Source organism: Colias croceus, chromosome 5 (assembly GCF_905220415.1).
Source record: "Colias croceus chromosome 5, ilColCroc2.1".
Lineage (NCBI taxonomy): Eukaryota > Metazoa > Arthropoda > Insecta > Lepidoptera > Pieridae > Colias > Colias croceus.
Genome location: NC_059541.1, coordinates 5470047 through 5493834, shown reverse-complemented (window position 1 = coordinate 5493834; position 23788 = coordinate 5470047). Strand labels below are relative to the sequence as shown.

Genomic DNA, 23788 nt, shown 5'->3' with positions numbered 1-23788 from the left:
TTGGCATAGGTTATGCCACGCTCCTCCGCTCCCGGCTGAAGGGTCAGGACGACAGCCGAGGAAGAGGGAACGTGGAGCTTGTGTCGCTTTTTGCGAGACTGCGCCGCAGGCTTCTTAGCCTTGGCCCCCTTTGTTTTCTTCCCGCCCTTCCCGACAACAGTCCATCCTTCTTTTGGCTGCTGTTGCGGGAGGGGGTCTGAGGATGGGGCTGATGCGGAGGGCGCGACTTTGCTGGCGGGTTTTGAGTTCGCCGCGCTTTTCGACGCCGCTTTTTTCTTCTTGTTGGCCTTCGGCTTCGGCTTCATGGCCGTCGCTGCAACCTGTACCGCCACTTGCTGCTTTAATGCAGTCTTCCCGACTGAAGCCGCAGCATGCTTCACGGCCCGTTTTGGAGTGGACCCCGTCGCCGATATGCCCGGTTGCGGTACCGAGGCAGCCATTGCATACGTTTTTTCTGCTGGTGGTGGGAGAGTGACAAGGTCCTGGGTCGCCTGTTGGACGCCCTCCAATGACGCTCTCCTGTTATCCGCCGCCAGCGCCGGTCTTAAGCGCTTAGCCGGCAGCAGACGCTCCTCTAGGGCCTCAAACCTGGCGTTAGTCATGTCTCCAACCTGGCGCAAAATGGAAGCTACCAGGTCAGCATCAGGTTCCCGCGGTTGAGGACACACTTGTACGCTTTGCGACGTCTTCACTTTTTCGAGCTCCCTTTTGAGGGAGTCGATCTCGGCCTGTAGGCGGGAGTTGTCCGCCTGCAGAAGCCGTGTCTCCTCAGAGACTGTGAGCCGCTTGAATTGTGCCACCGACAATTCAATGTCGTCGTGCGCCAATTTGAGAGCTTTTTTGAAAGTGGTCTTCAAATTGTTTGACCTGGACCGCACCTTCTCAATGGCGGCCAAATTTTCCGCAATTCGGAGGCTAAGAGCCTCCGCCGTGTTCCCTTCCTTTATTGGTATGGGGGGGAGGGGAGCGCTAGCACGCGTCGCCTCGATGCGCTCAGCGCACTCCGCGACCTCCTGCTCAGCCTGCAACTCTGTCTCCAGTTTTCGTGCCGCGTCCAGTTTGGCTGCACGCCGAGCGGCGCACGTACCCGGCGTGCGGCCCTTCCCTCTTTTTGATGTTTTTTGGCAGGGGATTTTTGAATCCCCAATTCCATCCTCTGAATCTGAACCGGAGCGGCTCCTATCCAGGGACCTCTTCCGCCACAGCCTTCCTTTTTCGTAGGATTGCAGATCCACCACGCTGTTGGCTGAGCTTGATTTTGAAAGCATCACAGCTCTCGTCCTTCTTGTCCTAACGTCATCCGAATCATATTGTCCATCATTGTCCATATTTATCTTGCTAAAGTCGTCATTAAATGGGGCCGGGTTAAGTGACATTTTTGTTCCCACGAGTATGGGGGATATAAAAAGTCCATCCGGGCGGTGCCCCCTGCACCCGGATAACCCTTATACACCATGGAGGTCGGGCGGTATCCATGGGAGGCCACAGCTAAAGCTCACGCACTCCCGAGCCAAACTGTCCAAAAGGGACAGGAAATCCACGCCGCTGGACTGAAAACGCAGATTTGAGGGTTTTTGATGAGGTGTCCTTCCTCTCGAACCGGCCGGTTAAGGCAAGCCCCCTGGTCCGTCGAAGCTGCTAGACGTGACAACAACACTACGACGGGTAACAGGTTGCCCGACGGGAGGCCGAAGCCCCTTACCAGACGCCAGAAACCTGCCGCCCAGCCCGCCGCGCCGCGATTGTAGCAATCGCCATCCACCGCTGCAGAGCAGCCCCTCGCCCAGTAGGACTAAAACGTCCGCAACCACTGGTTACCATACGTCGCCGCCAACAGCAGCACTGTTCGAACTCGAACCCAGCAACTGCACAGGGAAACTCCCTGCAGAGCAGAAATTGCGACGAAGGCATATAGCCCTCGAGTTCCTCCAAGCTGATTTTGGTCCGCGCCGGCAATACCTCCGGTACCCCCCATATCTGGGAGGCCTCCCCCTATCCGCCACCTGGGGACGCGCCCGATAGGAGACCAGAAACTCCACACGGGAAATATTCAGACCTATTCCAACGACAAATATATCGCGCGAAAAGCTGATAAATTAAGATGTGTTTATTTAAATGAGCTTACTTTTGAAGAATCGCTGAATCTTTTTATAAAGGAATTCCAAAGACAATAAACGTCATGAACAAGACTGGAATTCACATCTGCTGCGAGTTCGAGATATTTAAATAGTAATATATTCCATATTATCACGTTTATAAAGCCGGCGAGAAATAACACTTTTTATAGAGTAGTATGAAAATAAACATGTGAGTTGCTTTATTAGAAACGAATGCGACCGCTTCAGAATTATATTTTTTTGTATTCCAGATACTAATTTCATACAAAAATATTTTACCACGAATCGCCGAAAGTGATATTATATTTGTATCATTCTAGAACTAAGAGTTAGAGTTGAGTATAAAGACGGTTTTCAATTAAAGCTTTTCGCAAGGGTTCCAAACAATAACGCAACATTGTTACTAATCTGTTTCCTAGTTCCGGGTAATATTTACCTTTGAAACACATGATTTCCTACAAACAATTTTAAGTCGCTTGTTATCAAGCGCCAAGTTTCCGCACGTACGCCGATAGCTGTTAAACTACTTGAGTAAATTAAACACTTTAGAACGGATCTGAGCACGATTCAAGTGTATTTTTTGCCTTACAATGACAGTCAGCATTTACTAATGGACAATTGAAAAGGGTAAAGTAACGTAGTAGTTAACGTAGTTTTCTTTTTTCTGTTTATAATTTATGGCCAAAAAAGTTATAGAATATTTAAAAAATATGAAGCATTAAAATTTCTTGAAGGAATAATGTTCTAAGTACCTACAACGAAGCATTTTCAATTTGCATACCATAAATATGAATTTCAAAATATAGATAAGTTGTTTCAAAAGCCTGTTTACGTCAATACTCGTGCCGAAATAATACTACGGGTCAGTAAGTTCCCGGAGATTTGTGCAATCTAATATTAGTTGAAACTGTGGGGCTTTCAAAACAGTTTACCATTATGAGAAACATTTGCAAGCTTTACATTAATAATTATAAAAGAACAAATAGTTTTATAAACAACAATAACAATACACAAGGATACACAAAAAACAACCACAATATCTACAGCTAGCACGAGGACCTCCACAAAACGATCATAAATTTGATTACCTTGCCGCAAGCCTTGCACTTTCCTTTTTCGGACCGTCGGTGCACCCAATGATGATGTGTGATAGTTTGTTCCCTGTATTGTCTGACTCCCACATCTCTGAAAGTCGGCTTACATGTAAATTGCACTCGGTCTATCAGGATATCGATGCATGCAGTGTGGGCTACAATTTTACACGCAGAACATTTCATGCGTGGCCCGTGTTTCTGTTGGAAAAAAAAAAACACGCATAAGACTTTATGGACGCTTTCATAGTTAATGGGAGCGTTATCTGATATATTTTAAATTGAAAACAGGAAAAAGGATGCGTAGTATTCAGAATAAAAGCAGAGATAAAAAAAATAACGTAAACAAGGCAGGTGTATATTTTCCTCAGTTACTATTGTTACTACGCATTTTTTACAAAATAATTTAACATATTTCTACTTCCTGTCTTTTATAATATTTTTTTTATTTCGTTCGTTAATGTAGGTAGTGATCGATTATATAACTTTTATAACTGATCGTGGTAATAAATCATGAATAAGTAGTAATAATCTTCTGAAATTTATACAGGGAGTATTTTAGGTCCATTGGAACGGTAATTTTCACTAGTTAATCTTTTCTTATATAAATCCCTCCTCATTGAAAGAAACCCTAGTGAGAATAATTTATTAGAATTATAAATACAACATAAATACAACAAAACAGGTATAACAGGTAGGTTATACACTAACATTTTAGTACACATAACAACATAGACAATTTATAGGTACTATAGATAAGTAACAGAGGTCGGTCTCGAATCTGATATAACCAAGACTAATGTAAGTAAGGAGCACGCAGACACCCAATCTCTGACGAGCATATGCCTAACGAGGTAATCTCAATCTATCTACCGAATATCCTGTCTAGTCATACGACACAACTTCTGCTGCGATGGAACTACGTAATTTTAAACGTATAGGTACTTTGATACGACGATAGATTAATTTATGTACAAGTCATAATAATATTATGACATTAGCAGTTTTTTTTGGCTCTATTGTTAAAGTCTCAGCGAAACAATAGCCTTGGAAACGATTAGAAAATTTAGCGTGTATAAAATATGGTATTTTAGATGAAAAATGATACAATAATTTAACTTGTGAAAAACATTAATCATACCGTATTTTAAAAATAGCTATAAAGCTCACAAACAATATTTCATAATTTTGTATGACTTAATTATACAATTAACGCTTAACTTTTATATTCTCTGTAAGAGAAAATTTGCTAAAAGTAAACTGTACACTACAACGTGAAATTTGCGTGTCAACAAAAATCAGCTAAAGCTTGTTGGACATACATTAACACTTTCACAATGTTTCGGGGAATATTTTCTAGCTCCTATCCGAATTCCGAGAGAAAATGGAGCCTGTCCTTTTAACCAACATTTAAATACAAACTTACTTTTAGTAGGCAAGTAAATGTAAATTATAAAACCTGCTATCTACATACCTTTTATAAATTACTTTCCTAATAACGCCAAAAATACTCTCGATACCTACCTATATTTATTACAAAATCCGTTGTTTTTTCTTCGTTACAAATTAGAATACAACCCACTCAATACGCCAATAAAATAAACAAAAATAACATAATATATACTTACGTTTAAGCCTTTAATTAGAGCAATTTATATTTAGACTGTAGTTAATTCAATGTTGTTGTATTTTCTTGATATATATTATTCAAATACATATTAGGCTAAGATGTGACATGTTTGAAATAATTAAAATAAAATGTAACATTTCTCATGTGAATTTATAAAATATATCATTTAACATAATATCTACCAAAGAACTAAGCAAAGTTGAATTTAAATTGAAATAATGTAATCCGGGCAGCAAAGAGGATTGTATTCAGTTGTTATTAAGGAAATTATGTTGCCTGGTTGAATCTCAATACTACAGTGCATTAGTAGACGAATGGAGCGCTATTATAGAGTACAAAAGTTTACCTACTCTATACTCTATGGCGCTCCATCGCAATTAACACGAAAAAAACATATTGTAGCATCTAACTGTCCTTATAGATAAGTTCATTAGTTTTAAATTTCCAAATCGATTAGAGTCTGGTCTGTTCACAGATTCATCTGTTTTCAATTGATAAGTATAATAATATTCTTTTAAAGGTAAGACGAAAGGCAAATTCACGGTACGATAACAAAATTCAACCCCACATAAATTCATGCTAGTCCTCGATCACGATTTCAGCTTAATAGGTTGATGTACATTCTGAAATATAAATCTAGCGATGGTACGATTTATGAGGGTTCCCAATTGATAGCATGTTATCGACAAACTTTCGGCTATACAAACAAGATATTGAATTAATTAAAGTCTACTCAGTTCCTTTTTCAATAGAACCGAAACTTTTCATATATAAGTACTCGTGGAAAAAATATTAATGGAAACACGTTGCTGAAAAAATATAAGGTATGCTTTTAGTAAATACCAGTACGAAATTGAATACGGTTACACGAACTAATTTTGTAGATACTTTGAAGAAATTTAATTTATGTAAAACCTTATAGCAATTACGATATAAACGACTCAGTATAGGCTTTTGTTGTATCGACAGTGACAAGTCATCGCTGCTTTAATGGTGGAACGCGCTCATTAATCTTACATTCAACTAACGCTCAACCGACACCCATACAATAGATAGGAAACTCGGTAATGGTTGACGAGGAAATTATAATTCCTCGCCCTGTTGCTTCTGATGCTGCAAACTTTTGCGAATTTCAATATGTAACGCTTGTAATAAGACCCTTGTGAAGCGATGTAAGGGGAGGACTAGGTTGAAAAATTATATATTAAAAATTTATTCTATCTACTTGTTAAAATTCCGTCGAACGAAAGAACGTGTCTACTCAAGGAGTGCTTAAAATATAATATTCCTTCCAGTAAAATTTACTAAGTACCTACCTACCTACTGAAGTAAGTAACTACATGATATTATGGAAATTAGATAAGTCGTTAAATTAAATGTAAAAATATTAAAAATTTTGCTGCTTGCTCCCTATAAAATATTTTTTTTTATTTTCAGAAACGTTTTTTTTTTACTAACTATAAAGAAGTAATCCTAAGAATTAAGAAGTAAACTAAGATCCTTAGAAGATATAAAATGTTATGTAGGTATTATAATAACATTTTATATCTTCGATCTGCGATTCACAAGATTTTATGATTTTCAATTTATGACATTATTGCATTTATATCAAGAAATCGTTTGTTCTATCTGCGATGTGAAATAAAAAAAAACTTCCCCATTTGGCAGACGCAAACGGAATGTGTGAAAAGACGGAAAGTGAGACTTCATTTAATGTATTGTATTCTACGGATTCACCATATCATTTAATAGTTTTAGGCGGTAGATTTTCAAAACGTTAAATATTTTTTGTCATAAGGAATGGAAATAAACAGAAGGTTTTAACAAACAAGAGGTTCTCAATTCGACTGTACTATTTTTAGACTGGGTGAACCGATTTTGTTAATAAATTATTCTTTTTTTAATTGTAAGCTGGTGTCTGGTTTGTGATCCCATTTAAATTTGGTTATGACAATTTGAAGGCGGTTTTTTTGTTGTTAAATACATTTTCAGAAGTTGTTTACACACTATACCTACCTCTACAAATGGATTGCCGACGTTAAAGATATGGGATAAGGGAATGATTGACGTGGGAAATAAAGGAAAGGACTGCGAAGAGTAAGGTAAAAGATAATATGTCATAATGCGTGTAATAAAGATCCAATATTTATCTGTAGTTTTTTTTTTTATCTCCGATTATTTCAAGTCTTTACTCGTAAGAAACTAATGAAGAACGAAGCAAATTACACACCAATGAAAAATTATATAGTATAATATGTCCTCTAAATTGTACTATACAGGGTTATTTGTAAAACACCGGCAACCTCGCAGGACAAGATAGCTAACATCATAAGTAACAACATATTTTGTTCTACGACTTTTGATAATTTGTTAGATTTTATTTTCATACAAAAATAAATATTCATTTAATTTTACGTTTGAATATTATAAACTCTACGCGCATTCCAAAAATTACGTAAAAAAGAAGCGAACGGGAGGGGAAAGAGGGCGTCGCGTCGTCCTTTCGACAATGATATAGATTATTGACTATGAATTAATTGAGAATGTTATTCAGTTAAAAATCAATCTTATTACATAGCGTTATCCTTTGGGTTATGGATAAGGTACGATTTGCATCGTCGCATTGCTTAGAGCATTAAGTTGGATGCTTTAAGTCACTTTGGTACAGTAAAATAAATCTATAATATGATAAAGAGGAATGGTTTGTAATTATGTATGTATGTATGTATGGTTTTCACGCATAAACTACTGGACCGATTTTGCTGAAATTTGGCACAGACAATCTTTAGACCCTGAGAAATAACATAGGCTACCTTTTATTGCGAAATATGTACCACGGGCGAAGCCGGGGCGAACGGGGCTAAATAAAAAAAGAACAAACCTGGCATTCAGAATCACCAACGTAGCAGCAGTCTCCGGACACTGATGTGGGTTGCCAAAGGTGCTCGCCGCTGATTGCCGCTTCACTCCAGTCTGGAGTCGACCGGAGCACTCGAGGACCCGCCGCCCCCTCGCTAGTACGTCTGCAATAGGACAGTCGGTTAGGTACAGGGTATTTAGTATTGTTAGCACTGAAGTCGTACAATATTTGAGATATAATTCGTACAATGGTTCATATGATTCATTGCATATTTCTTATTTGATGATCACTCTTGTAGACAGAGAATTAACTGATGATTTATATAAAATAAAGTGTATAATTAAAAAAAAAAAATAATGTTCCTGACAAAAACACAAATGTAACTACACTGCACTGCACTATTAATATACGAATAATTATATCAAAACCTTCAAGCTTAAGTAATGACGAGTAGAAGTTGGGATCAAAGTTTCGATTTTACAAAAATGTTGCTCTTAAAAACTTTTTCCGCCAAATTGGTTTCGTTTGACGAAATTCAACGACGCGGTAAACCTCGCTGAGGAAAAAGTATTAAAATGTAGGTAAGTATACTTTTCCTTGATTAATTTCTTAGATTTCAAATAACTTGTATATTATTTCATTATAATAAGTACGTTTTCATATTCAGAAACTAGTAGGTACAATTGACAAAACGAAATTAATGAAGGAATGCACATCAAAACTAAACCCTTTTAAGTTGTAAATAATGTACATAAGAAGTTAAAGTGCATACTATTATATTATCTGCGGTTAAAATATTTACAAATTTAGTTTTTACTAATACGTTCAAAATTAGTTCATAACTTGTTCAAAAGCACTTCACAAGCATAGATAATATATATAATTATGTTTTGTGCTTTCTTCAGAAATAAGGTTTTACTGTTGTGGAAATTCTATTCTCAGGCCGCATATAACCCAATAGAACGATTTTAATTAAAAAAGCTACATTTGGAATTCAAATTCAGATTCTTTCATAGCTTTTTAGGACATTCTTTGGCTGATAATTGTTTGAGACGGTTCTTCGCTTAATAAATTAAAATTGTATAAAAATTGTAAAGTATTGAGAAACAGAAAATTTCTATCGCAACTATTGGGCGAACGAAGTTTTCAAGTTAATTTTATTCAAGAACAGTACAAGAAGAGTTGCTATAAATTTATCTTTTCGATTCTATAGATTTGTGATAAACAATGGATTGTGCTCATTGTAAGCGGACAATGCAAGGATGCGCTTCAATAAAGTGCAGCCGTTGCGCTTCTCAGTTCCACCTGGAGTGCGTCAGCAGCGAAGAACTAGTGGCCAGCACGAATAGTTGGAGGTGCTATAATTGTGAACTGTTATCGAACGGCGCACTCGCTTCCCATATTGCAAACGCACCCGTTCCTGTATAAATTGGTAAATATGGAATATTGTACTACTTATAAAGAAATAAAATGTTTAAAATTTTAATTCGTGTTTTCTGTTAAAATTTGCTATGACCCTGCTACATGTTACATTTATTGGCTTTTTGCAGCTAAAGTGAGCTCTAACACATCTCATAAAAGTTGGATTGTTACTTACTTGTCGATAGCACATTTATACATTGTCATAGTTGCAACTTCGTTGCATTACAAACTTGCTAGTTCCTATCTTTATAATCAGGGTGTATCGATATCCCTTTTGATAAGAACTAAATTTTTTCAATACATCTAAATGTATTATCTTATTTCATTCAAACTATAATTGAGAAGTCTACAATATTATTATATAGTGCCTTTTCAACAGTTGTATAAAAATGGCGAAAAAATATCCAGACCTATATGGTGGTCTTGTCAGAAAGGGGATTTGACGAAAAAAGACGAAAACATTTTCAACGTTGAATCGGGGCTGGCTATTTTCTAGCGACACGTTTTGTGAAAAATATTATACTAAGGAAAAAGAAACGTAGAGTTTGTCACACATGTACTGTAATCGCCCTATATGCAAAAATTTCCTCGTTTGTCTAGCGGTAACAAAAACACTTTAGCCACCGGGTCCTTGCGTGCCCTCGGGTTAAGGTTTTGGGGTATTTCGTAGAAAGGTGCTTTAGTAACCCGAAATAATAACACACTAGCCTTATTCATGAGAATTACGGCGATATCAAAACACATCTGGTATTATTATATGTGCGTTCTATTCCATTTCGACAAAGAGAATCAATCCGACCAAAATGGCCACAAAATTGTCATACAAAGAATACAATTGCACGCGCTTACTGGTAAAATAATAGAACAATGGATCGACGGGGGGATTAGGGAGGGCTGCCGGCACTCTTGATACTCACTCGGATAGATTTCAACTATCGTACCAAAGGGATAGTCTGGCACTATTGTTGCAAATATCACTGTCTTGCCATAAATGCAGACGGCTATATGGAATTATATTTCTATTGGTAAGGTATGTATGTAATCTTGTAGATATTGCTTTATTCAACAAAAAAGACTATAGGATCATCTTTATATGTTTTACCTTGGTTTTACCCAAGTTATCAGTTTGTCTATTATATTTCTACATGAAGATAACCAAAACAAATATGAAAACAAGTTTCAAATTTATCTTCGACCAGAATTTCATGAATAAAAGTAGATTTACCCACTATATTATACTACCCACCTTTATATTATTAATGATTTGAGAAGTGCCTAGATAGCCCGTGGTTAGATAATGTATTATATCGTCGTTATAGACCGTAAATTTTAGTGCAAACTTAACATCCATGCAGCCATGCTTTGCATATTTCATAGTCTCCTGCCATAATAGATCTTCGCCTCCCAGATTTACTGCTAAACTTATATTTCATTTTAACGTTTAATCCCCGTCTTAAGCCTCAGGGAGTGCGGTCACAGCTATTTCTAAATTTAATTATCATATTATTATTTTGTTGCAAATACGGCAGGTACCTACGTGTTTATTAATTACTAGCTGTTCCCCGCGATTTCACTCGCATTGCTCCGCTCCTATTGGTTGTGTGATGATGTATATAGACTATTATAGCCTTCTTCGATAAATGGGATATCTAACACCGAAAATATTTTTCAAATCCGACCAGTAGTTCCCGACAATCAAACAAACATACAATATGAATTACATTTACTTTAAATAGGAATACACTTGGAATACATAATATAGCCAGTCAAAAATTTGAAATATACGGTTAAAACGTTGAGTCGATAACAAAGTAAATTTCTAAAGTAAATCAATACGAACAGGTGCTAATGTTACCTACGTTGCGATGGCTAACATTTACATTTTAAATAATTAAAGCCAAGAACATAATACTCAACTCACGTAAGCCACAATAACTTTGCTTATTCATTCTCTTTGATGTGTGAATTCAAATGGAAAATTTTGTCCATTTCCGAGATAGCCTGGCAGATACATTTGTTAATCCTTGTGCTTTTAGTCATTATTAATATCTGTCATATTTTACCGAAATATTACGATCATTTTAATATTTAAATCTACAAAACTTGGCTTTTCATGATATTGTTACATACGCCTAAAGCCACTATATTAGTTCTGAAAGCCGCCGTACCTGCAGTAAAGCGGAGCTCATATTGAAGATTTATTGAAGCATTACCGTTATTAAACTATACGTATAGCTGCATAGAATTGTATTGAGATGTTCCTCACTTAAAAACCGACCCGATAGTGAAATGTCACTTAAAATCATGTTATCCTAAATATTGTAGTTGAATGCACTTTTACGTTCAACAATCTCTTTATACCTATGCATTATGAAACATGTCACAGGCAAACGTGAATAATTTTTACAATTTCTAGAGCGCCCAGACACCATACCGCAGATCTTGATATGCTGTCCTGACATCCTCAGCTACATCGATAAAATCTTTTTCATAGGTCAGGCCTTTGAAAACATAATGGTGGAATGGTTTTGATAGCAAAAGGATTGGTAATAAGGAAGGATATGAAAGAGAATATGTTTTGTAACTATAGTTTTATAATCTTATGGTAATGTTATTTTAGTTTGTTTAGAATTCAAGGCAAAAAGGTTATAAAAGTGACTCAAATATTTAGAATACAATATCATTAATAATTTTTAAGAAAAAAAAAAATACGAAGACTCCTTCGCCGTTTGAATACTTTGCAGTTTTGCACATATCAATCACATGTTAACAGCATAATATAATAGAAACGGATATATAGATAATATGCTGCTTTATAGATACCAAGGATCAATAAAGCACCTATTAATTTTAAAATTTAAATTCAAAGTCCCCTTGCTTTATCTAATACAGCCTTCTATTCTACGAGAATACAAAAGCAGTTCATTACGAACTGGAATCTCCGGGTAAAAGGTTAGAGATTATCATAAAAATATTAGGTATACCTCGCCATATTATAAAAGCACAGCTGATAAGATTCTACGAAGAATTCCAGCTAAAGCAGCGTAGTTTACGTAGGGCTGTCTAAACTAGAACAATTAATTGTTAAGTACCTATTATATTATATTCTGTATACGCTGAAATACAACACAATTCTCCAAAACACTAACGAAAATGTGAATGATTTGTATAGAAAAAATTAAGTAGAAAACACCGAAATATATAAATTGTATTTATACGTAAAGTGTTACTTTATAGGTCTTGTTTTGTATGTCACTTCAAGGGTCTTTATTATAATATGACCTTATAAACCTGGACAGCCCTGTTTGAAAGCATTAACCATTTCCATAAAACCGTTAATCCGGCTGCTTATCCACAAGAACTACGTGCTTTAGATCTCAGCGATGAAGCGAAGAGGGTAACCCCTAATTATAAATTGCATTCACGATAGCATTCACGTTACTAATTTACCCGAATTTTCGAACAATAAAGCAATTTCACTTCTCAGATAAGATTAGTTGTAGGTTTATTGCCGTGTCTGGCAATAGATTGTTTTAAGGGTGAGGCATAGTCATAATTTGGAAAACAAGATCCAAAATTAAGAAGGCAAAACGAAATGTTCTTTATACGTTCCTCAAAGAACATGTAATACATGTACGGGATGTGTTGTGTGTACCCTGTTTCTAAATGCGCAAATATACAGGTTGTATTTGCACTAAAGATCAATGTAACGTAAAGACATTAAGCTTGTATCCTTGGCCTTAACGTTCTGGCCTTACAATTTTAAATAACAAAACCCTGAAATGAACTTGAATTAAACTTTCATTACCTTTACTGGGATTTATATATAAATTCACATATTAATTTCGTAAACATAATAATTCCGTCCTATAAATATCGGAGGTCCAGTGAGTTGCGAGTTGTGACCAAAGTGCTGCAACTTTCGATGTCGATCATCTATCATCGTTTGCGTAGTTACTGCGTTACTGATACGTTTCTAGGTAGTTGCAAGCTTTGATTGACCGTTATATAATCAAAACTACTACATACTGGCCCAAATAGTAACTCAAAATATCTTTTAGATATTAAAATACATCAAATTTCTTTATTCTAACTTAACTTTGTTTATTTATTCGAAAAGCAATCTCCTTCCTTATCCTAATTACTTCCTTGCTATAATTACGTACTTTGTCATTTGACTTCTGACTCGACTTAATTTTGTTGAGTAAGTCAAGGACAGTTGAAAAAACATGCAAACGCCTAGCCTTGTTGTTTCTTTAAATATAAAGAACCTATATCACTCACTTCCTATTTAAAAGCACACAGTTCTTATAAAAGCGTAGAAACATACATTATAAACATACATATGGGCATAATTAAAATACTAATTTACATTATGTGTTGAATATAAAAGTGCATATACCTACTTATACCATATTGTTGCAATTTAAATAGATCTCGATGCTATTGACGCTATTCTCGAATCAATTGTCTATTCATTCAACCATAACTGTAAATTGCCGTTTCTATTATTATAAGCCACAGTACGAAAGGGATTCGTCGAAGGTACCTGGTTGTAGTTCATTTTTACACAGTTATTATTGGTCTAATTTTTGAAAGGATTTCCGTGTATAAAGGTTTTTTTTAGGTAACCGACCGCGACGTACCAAAAAACTATACGGAGGTATTCGTAGCGTTACTTTTTTTCAATGCCATATATTGAGCATCTAAATGGCACGTTCGTTTTATTTCGTTTGTACAATTTGTTAGTAAACGTATACTTGTTTAAAGATGTTCAATAAAACTCTGATAAATATGTGGTATAAAAAAGTATACGGAAAATTAACGTCATAACTCAGCCCCCGGAATCACAGACACAATAGAAAATCTATTGTGTCGTGGTCAGATCGGGCCGCTCGGCTCGGGGCTCAATGGGGTAACCAAAATATTAAATTGCAATATTCGTCACAACCCCAAACAATACATATAGTTAATTCACTGAAACCTTCTAGATTAATGCTTCCATATAAAACTTCGTATAATATACACATAATACATTACAGCAACCCTCATTAATACACATTAAAAAGGATACAATTATTTCGTACGGAATTAAAAACAATAAATTCAAGTTTATACCGATATAAGCGCTCAAGAAGGTCAAAGTAGTGGTCATTCTTACCTTCAGCGGCACTTATTAAGTAATGAATGGCATTGGCGTTTCCTCAAAGTAGATAATTAATTTAATCGAGCCTTACAAGTTTATATTACGTCGTAGGCAGGTATAACGCAAAGATCAGCCCGGAAACATAATTGGGTCATAGGTTGTCTTTTCAATTGATTGAAGATGTGTTTAAAATTTAAATATAGGTATTTGTTACAATTTGTACCGTAAAGTCTACAAATGGAAAATTATTTTATTGCTTCGAAAGGATATTATTATACGATTTTATGATGTATTATAGTTAATTATAATAGCTGTTACATAATATTTTAATTGAATTATTGTTATTTTTTATTAGTGCGCAGGGACTTTGGAATCATTATTATTTACCTATACTTATCTATAAATGATGGAAATAAATTTCGGCACGCAAGTCAATAACGATGCACACTATACTAGAAGCTTTTGCAAAATTGTTTTTGTTTTTCGCAACGTAAATGAAGGCGATGCGACATAAATAAATTACTTGATAGAAGTTTACAATAAATTGAATAAGTTTGATAGCGCGTAGGCCGTAGTTGTTTCAATCAGAATTAGGGTTACCCATCAACTTCTTTTAATATTTTTTTATAGAAAAAAAAATAAACATAAGGTAAACGCAGGTATTAACGACCCCTCTAAGGCAATTTCAAAATCAACCATATTTTTTAAGTATACTGGTTCTTCTAAAGATTTATAATTTCATTTTATATGCTAGTGTTATGTATAAAAAATGTATTTATTGAAGCAAATACATTCTAATAAAGGATTATCTTGTAAAAAATAATTTACAATGTGACTTAGTCGATTGTTGCTATTACCGACCCATAAAAACGGCTGTGAAGCTATTAACGATTTTTATGCAGCTATTCCCGATCGTATGTGAGAGGAAGCCTTTTTCCAGCAATGGCATGTATAGAAGCTAGTGATGATGATGATTACCGATCTTAATAAAATGAAATAAAAATGCAAATATATTCGTATTTTTTAATTGTAGTTATTTTTAATAAAACAAATGAGTACTTTTTAGTAATGAACTAAATAATAAACTTTTAAATTAATCAACTAATGAACTAAATAATAAACTTTTAAATTAATCAACATAATACTATTAATATATGTACATACATTAAATTAAGGATTTCAAACTCTAGGATATTTCGTTATGCTATTTGATTGATTGCTTCGGCGAGTTGTGTTTTACTGAATACTTTTCGCCGCTTTCGTGGCTCCATATTTCTGGAAAAAATATACCTAATTATATGTTTTATGTTAATTTAACCTAAAAACCTAAAAATATAATTTTTTTTAATTTTTTAAATTTAACCTAAAAAATATAATTTTAAATAGGCACCTATTATGTCATAAAAGTAATAAAAATATATTTGCACGCTCAATTACGAGCAGAATGTTTAAGGATCAATATTATCTGTATATACAAACATCTTTATTCTACATTCTGCAAATAAAGCAATTTGAATTTGAATTTGTAGATGAGAAACTAAACAATCTATATTCGATCGGTAATAGCTTCCTATAGTTGCTATTGCCGACCCACATGGGTCGGTATTAAAGTATGTAAGTATAAACCTAAATTGTATTACCGACCCATAAAAAAATGGTTATTTTAATTCATTTGACCATCAGACTATAAAATAGATTATAATTGATTAATGTCATACAAAATATGAACAAATGCATATTGTTTAAACAAAAAAAAAAACAATGATTTACTTCTGTAACTATTCGATAGGGATCCTCGAAAATATCATAACTTTGTATAAATTGACAACGCTAAAAGACACAACACTAGACAAAAAAGTTTAGTCGCTAATAGATTTTTATGAAGACTCATAGCTTAGATTTAAACTGGTCCATAAAACCACTTGTGTTAGTGTGATATAATAACATAAAAGAAAATAAAACAAAAAGTTACGTTGCTGCCATTGCCGACTTACGGGTCGTTGATACCTGCCGCGGCTTAAACTGGTGAAGCTAACACCGTCCCATTTTAATTTTAAGTTTTATCGTTTCAAATTACTTTTTATTAATAAAATGTTGTAAGAAATGAAAAGTTGACACTTAAATGCTTTGACATTTAGTAATATAAATTAAAGTATAGATGTCATTTGTTTGTAAATGTCTTAAAAAGATACTCACAGTACTTACCCGAAGGAACAACGGAACAGTACGACACGTCCTGCTTCCACGCTACCCCGCAGCAACTTACGCATTTTAACTCTTTTTTGCTCAGTTACTCACTCTAATGTTAAAGTATACGATGCTCAAGTAATACATTCGTGTATAACTTTGCCTACCTATAGCTAGAATAGTTCTGGAAACGTTTAAATTTCGAATTACTTTTATAGGTCGGTAATACCTTCAGATTTTCGATGGGTCGTTGATAGCTGCGTTTACCCTATACAATTTATAACGATCGAACAAAACGCAATAATAAATAAAAAAATAAAAAAAACGTTACGGTAATAAAATAAGGTGTTTGAATAACAAACGCGTGGTTGCCAACCATAACGAAGATGCCAGGTGCGGGTTTGCAGTGGTAAGTGTATTTGCAGGCGAGGGCACACAGTGTGCGGCAAATTTCTCAACACTCTTAGTTCTTAGGTGAAATTCAGAACCATATTATTTGTCTCACACATGACACACTTGATAACAATCGATTATGTTGAGTGATTTTTGCAAACAAAATCTAGAAATCCAATTTTATTGGATGATACAAAATAATCTACTTTAACAACAAAACATTCTCGTCGTAAGCGATAACTTTATTTGGTAAAATTGTCTAGTTTAAGCGGTGACCTTCATTCATGAAAATTCAGTGGACCATTTCGTCATTGGCTGTCACGCCGAGTAAACTCTAAGCCGAGTTACAAGTTACAACGCATATAATTTAAACCGACTAAATTTGCACAATTTAGTAGGATAAGGTCAAAACAAAGCTTGGGACACCTTTGCTACCTCTTTGTTATTACATTCTACTTGACTGCTTCAATTTATATACATGAATAAATTCCTAATATCCAATTTTAGACAAAAGGCATGACGTTGATAGAATAATTAAAAACCAATTATTAATTTTATAAAAGATTGCAAGCAGTCTTATAAAATTGCCTTTACCGTAACTAATGAGTATTTTATGTCTGTGCATGTTAACTATCTATCATTAGTATAAATAAAAAGCAGCATTTACATTATAATAAGATTTCATTATAATTTATTAGAACAACGAAGAAAATACCTTCGAGCTTTAGAATTTTTATATTCTTCAACAGGTATTAGATTATTCAGAACTAGAAATCCGCGACCTTGGCATTCAAATTCCTCTCATATGTATAACAATTTAGTTCCCATATTATATAAATTATATAATTTAAAAGTTGAATAAAAGAATATGACTTTCAAAAACATATTATTTTAATAAATTTAATTAAGTAAATTCATAAAAGTTATATGGCACGTTATAATAATATGCCATTTGAATACATAACTGATTTGATCCATTATAAATTTCATTGTCATGTCTATACGCACGTAGGTAGGCAAAGGCAGAAGATTTAACATATTTTATATTGTTATGGTCAATGGATCCTTACATATTTGGCAAATATAAAATTAAGCTTTTATGTTCGGAATTAGAATTTGACTTTCTATAAACTCATTGATAGTCACATCTCGTTTGAAGAGGAATATGCCCCTCGTTTTGAACATTTCCAAGGACATCTATAAAATAGTAAGAGATTAGGGATTAGAATTAGAATCCCGTGTACTAAAGTGATAAGGTAACCCTACAAACGCATATTTAACTGGTCCGCAACTGCCAAGGTTAGGGTCCAGTGATTCCGGTTCGCTGATCGCGGACCGAATGGCATTCGCCGTGATGTAACAATTTATGCGTAGGGCCAACGACGGCTTATTTTTTATATTTTAACTATTTTTTGTATTTATTTTCAAGGTTTATTTATACTTAGTTGTCGTATTAAAATTATAAAGTTATCCAAGGTGCTCAAAGAAGTATATGGTGTACAACTTATTTTTCAGTCCAATCGATTTAAAAAGTTTTGTGTTTTTTCCTCTTTAGGCCTTAATTTGTGTTTAAATATTATACTTTTAAATAGTAACATTGACGTAATCGACAACCCTAATCGTAGGTTCCGTTACTTACCACTGTTTCGAAAATACATAGTGCATTTGTGGGTCTTTATTAGGTTAAGGAATATAAATGTATATTAGTTCAATAGTTCTCGTTAAAAGTGGGTACATTTAAAATACTGTATTTTAGTTGTTCTATATTAAAGTAAATAGCAGTCATAAAATATTATATTAATAACTTCATGTAGCGAGGATAGGTTCCTACTCAACTTGCGGTTTAGCTTCGACATGGTCTTTAATTGTACACAATTCTAATATACTGCGTCATTACCGGCATCACGAATTATTTACTTGGATGTCACGTACTTATTCACGATGCTATAAAAGTAACAGTTTGATTTTAAAGTTTTGACAAATTTGAATTCTTTTGCTCAAAATATTTGAAGTACCTAAATTCAAATGAACATAACTAATTATAAAAAAAAAAATATTTACATTTCATTGCCATACTTGCAATTTCAAAATCTTTATTAAGAAACTTAATCCCACGATGAATAACGGAACAATAGCTACAATGCAATAGGTAGGTACTGTTTGTTTGTGATGAAATCAAAAACTGAGATAAATATTAAACATCTGATAAAAGACCCGAATATTATCAATGAACGGGCGAACTGATAATAATTTGATAACGAGCGTTTATCGTTTTATTACTCTTATTACGTATAACGTACCTGCGGGGGTGTTTGTTTTTCCTCCTAAATTTAAGATTGGGGCACTTCTTGAAGACGGCGAAGGAGACATCCAAAAATCCCATAATCACTAATATCACAGATAAAATATATCACAAGTCAAGGTAACACAGCGCGGTATCGCAGGTTGTTTTATGGAGGCGCGAGCGCCGTGACTAAGCGGTCGGTTGCGCGACACGCCGTAGTGCGGAGTCTGTGGGTAGCTCCGACACGTGCGTTGCACGACACGGTACAATTCGTTGAACCACTGAACTGCATCGCTGCTCTGTATGCAAGATCGTATTCATGACCGTTGTCAGCACGGCACGGTGCCGCCGTGGGAGCTGTAGCATCGTTTTGATATTCGATGAATTCATACTTAGATAATACCTAATCGATATCTTGTTGGGAGAAGATATCTCTCGTTTTTAAATTTTCATAACTGATCTTAATGTAGGTCGTAGGTGATAAGATGCGATAGTACTGCAAAATTGATACAGTGCGATGACTGATGTAACATTTTTCAGAAGAACAAAAAAGCGCCTACATATTTTGTATTGTTCAATATTACTTAGGTACTTCAAATCAAATCTTCTATCTAATTTTCATTAAACTTGGGGGACAAGCTTATTCTGCTCAGTGCGGGTCTACTATTTAAAATATTAATGGATTCCTCGAACCCAACAAGGAACAAAAATTGAGGTCGTCGTAATCCGCAAGCTTGCGGTATTATAGTGCTAATCATTTCGTTTGTACAACTAATTGTTATGGTAATTAATCATTGTATTAGTTTATTTTGTGTTACTTGCACAACATCAGGTAATTTGAAGTTGTTATTATAGAAGAAATATAATGTGCCTTTATCTTTGTAAACAGGAATCGATATAAAGCAAAAAAATAATAGGTAGCCATCATCATTTTTCATCCAACAATCAAGCAACTTCATTTAGCAGACAATCTCAATTGTATTTCCTTCACTTTGATATTAAGGACAAAATAAAATTATTATAATATAAATAATTTAAATATTCCTTTATTATATTATCAGTTTTAAAATATATGATGAGAGCAGTGTGCATCATCATCATATTAGATCATCATACACCCACTTACAATCCTTATGATTTGAGCTTGTTGTACAATATTTAATTTTAATAAAGTCAAAGTGGAGTAGGTACCTACCCTTAAATGTAAACGGGACTAGAAACTTATATTATGTACTTTGTATATTTTACTAAAATAAAACAAATATTCGCAAAGGATAGGCAGAGTTCTAATTAAGATGCCATGAATTGATATTGACAAGAAATTGACTCATTGTAAGTTGTAATTCTCTTCATTGAAATCGTTCTGAACTGATTCAGATATTTAAGCCAATAATTATTTAAAATACAGTGATATTTTAAAACCGAAACATGTGTATATGTATTATATTGTATAAAAATAGTAATTTTAAATGTTTTTTATTTAATGACAATACATATACTCTTAGATACTATATTCAGTGTGTTACAATCTTATCATCCAAATTCAATGAACACCAATTTATTCTTCTTCGTTGTAATTTGATTAAGGTAGGTACATATGTACATAAATTATAGTCCATTTGAGACATACGCTTGATTATGTTTGACTGAATCAGTGAATCAGGTAAAGTAACTATACTTTTACCAATATGTATAGTAGGTAAGTGTAAAGATATTACGTAGGTAACCATTTACCTAGATAGTGTTTGTAATGTGGAACCTAAATTGACATAATTCTTACAATATCTATTCAATACTCACAAAACATTGTCTGATTTATTATTTTATTTGAATCTTCTCATATTTGTGGAATTCTTGAGTAAACAGACAATGTTTGAGGTTAATATTAACTTCAATACGTTGAGCAAACATATTTTGTAAGTTAGGCTAGCGATAAAAGCTGTTAATGTTTACAGCTCTTATGTTAGAGAAGGGAATTGTATTCTTCTATTAAATATAGGTAGATGTATAGAAATTTTATCACAAAATACGAGTAATAATTTACTTATTTTAAATTAAATTACAATCTATAATCAAATTGTTATAAAACATTTAAGATAACAATAATAGCAATTTATATATTTGGCTACATAACATACCTACGTACCTACTATAAAAGATTTTTAACACCCTCACATAAATAAATTACTGAATTCTTCGATTGGCTGTGCAATAGTGATGCAACGAATACTACTTTTACGAATACGAATATCAAACCTACTATTCGGCGAATACGAATACGAATATCTCGTCTTGCTAATAAAAGACTTATTTATTTAATGAATGTTTACTTTTCTAATAATTAAAATTTACAATTGGCAAATTTTTATTTAAAAAACATAAAATTCGTAGATTTTTTGGTTTTAGGCGATTTTTTTCAGTCTGGATGTTTCCAGCCGTTGAAAAAAAGTCTTTCCGAAGCGACTGTACATGGCTTTAGTGAAAAATATTGTTGGGCGAGTTTTTTTTTTGACTTGGAAAATGGACATCTTCTCGCCAAAAGGCCAGTGGATCAGCAGTCTCTGCACACGTCATATTTTTACGCGCGATTTTTAAATCTGTAGTAAATAGAGTTGCGTATAAAAATATTCGTTTTTAAATATTAGTATATTCGCCGAATACGAATATTCGGTAAATGTCTACTATTCGGCGAATACGAATATTCGTATTCGTATTCGTTGCATCACTACTGTGCAACTATCGTAGGATACAATATGATTGCCTTATTTAATATAAACAATGAGCAGTCCAATAGTATAGAGAACGAGAACAAATGCGCTCCTAAAGGCGCGGAAATCGATACGGTGTATGCTTGGAAAAACCCATTATAAGTTTTTGTCATGTTACCGATAAACACCTTTATATTTGAAACGATAGAATAGTGCGGGTAGTTAAACTCTCGTTTATTTGTCATTAGCTGGTTGATAAGTCTCAATATCGTTGTTTTGTGTGGATTTGGATTATTCTTTGGTTTAAAACATTAGATATTTACTATTTAGTCATTTTCCCAAAAATTATAGTCGATATTTCTAACGAATATAAAGAAATAATACCTACCTACAAAATAAGTATATTTTAGTAGAGCATATGCTTTTCTTTAAATGATCGATTGAGGTAGTAATATTTATGAACTAGCTTTCCACCCGCGGCTTCGCCCACGTAGGCAAAGAAAACCTGAATAGTTCCCGTTTCCGCGGGATTTCCGGTATAAAACTTATTCTATATCCTTTCTCAAGTGTCAAGCTATCTCTGTACCAAACTTCATCAAAATTGGTACAGTGGTTAAGGCGTGAAAAAGAGACGAACAGACAGAGTAAATTTCGAATTTATAATATTAGTTAGGATTTATTTGACACTCAAGTAAAAATATCTACTTTGTAACTAAAACACTCAGCCGGATATTAAAACCTGAGCCTTTAAGTTTTGAATCGACTCGAATGCAAAAACGAAGTGAAGTCGTTTTTACAAAGGTTTGATTGCCTTTGAAACTTAGAGAAGTAATAATGAATACCTTTATATTATTATGTATTGATTGGGGCTGAGTATTTTCCATGCAAATATATTAAGATTAAAGAAGTTTCACTAGCGTAAACACTCTCTAAAGTCAATACTTTAAAACATCTTTGTTACCTAGGTACTTGGTATAAATTTAGCACTTTTTAATTTCATTTTAAGTATTTTTAATTTTTTAAGATACAGATTAAGTGGTTTCATCATGGAATATTTTAATATTTTCAAAATAACACACAAAAATTGTATTAGGTACATATCTTATTCCTAGGCATAGCATCTAGAAAAAAAGTATGTAATCGACAGAGCATTCGTCAATCGCATATCTGTTATATATCTATGTAAAATGGTATTTTATAGGTACGTAGTGAGAAATCCGAGATGCTGTATCAAACCAGGCGTTATTATGAATAGACACTTCAGTTCGCAGTAGTTCTATAGGTATATCGTTCTAATCCGATTAAGGTCTGCATCAAAGTAGGCGAGATTTTCGGAGATGAGAGTTTTCAGGTCAAAGCGTATCTCCTATTACTTAGTAGTAAGTGAATGGATTTTTAAGTAGAGAAAAGTGTTTTTATTATATTATAATTATTTTATTGATACGTATCGAAATATGTATATTACGGAAAAACAGCGATCATTTTAACATGTAATGAAATTTTTACATTCCCGCTTGAGTTTTCATTACGAAAAAAGGACGAATTGCCAGTGTGAGGGAATAATTGAAGGTTAATTTGAAAAGTGACAGATTTTTTTTATTTGTATAAATTTGATAATAATTATTGGTGAAGCTGAGAAATTTCTACCCTCTTACGTCTATTGAACCACTAATGTAAACTTCACGCACGCACGTGATTTGTCTGCTCTGAAGAACTATTATGAAGAAATGCTGAATCACCTCTCATAGTATTCAAATATTTTAACATTTAAAATCGCGATAATTTCAACTAATTACCTGCACATGCAAGTTTGCGTGCTTCAAATACCATCAATCATACTGCAAATCAAAGGACTACAATCGTATCAGGAAGGGAAAGGACTTTAGTTGTTAATTCTCACTATCTTATTACAAAAAATAAAATCCAAAAATCTTCGTCGAATCAAATTTA

The 23788-nt window shown here is 34.0% G+C and overlaps 1 protein-coding gene across 8 annotated transcripts in view; it reads right to left on the bottom strand.

Annotated features, from left to right (window-relative positions):
• The window catches only part of LOC123692178 (eye-specific diacylglycerol kinase), a 108471-nt gene that overhangs the window by 33399 nt on the left and 51284 nt on the right, over nt 1-23788 (bottom strand). For all 8 annotated transcript variants that reach the window (XM_045636891.1, XM_045636888.1, XM_045636890.1 and 5 more), the window contains 2 exons: nt 7720-7861; nt 3206-3409 (listed from right to left, as the gene is read on the bottom strand). In XM_045636891.1, the coding sequence (XP_045492847.1) occupies nt 3206-3409; nt 7720-7861 (346 nt within the window). The remainder of the gene's footprint in view (nt 1-3205; nt 3410-7719; nt 7862-23788) is intronic.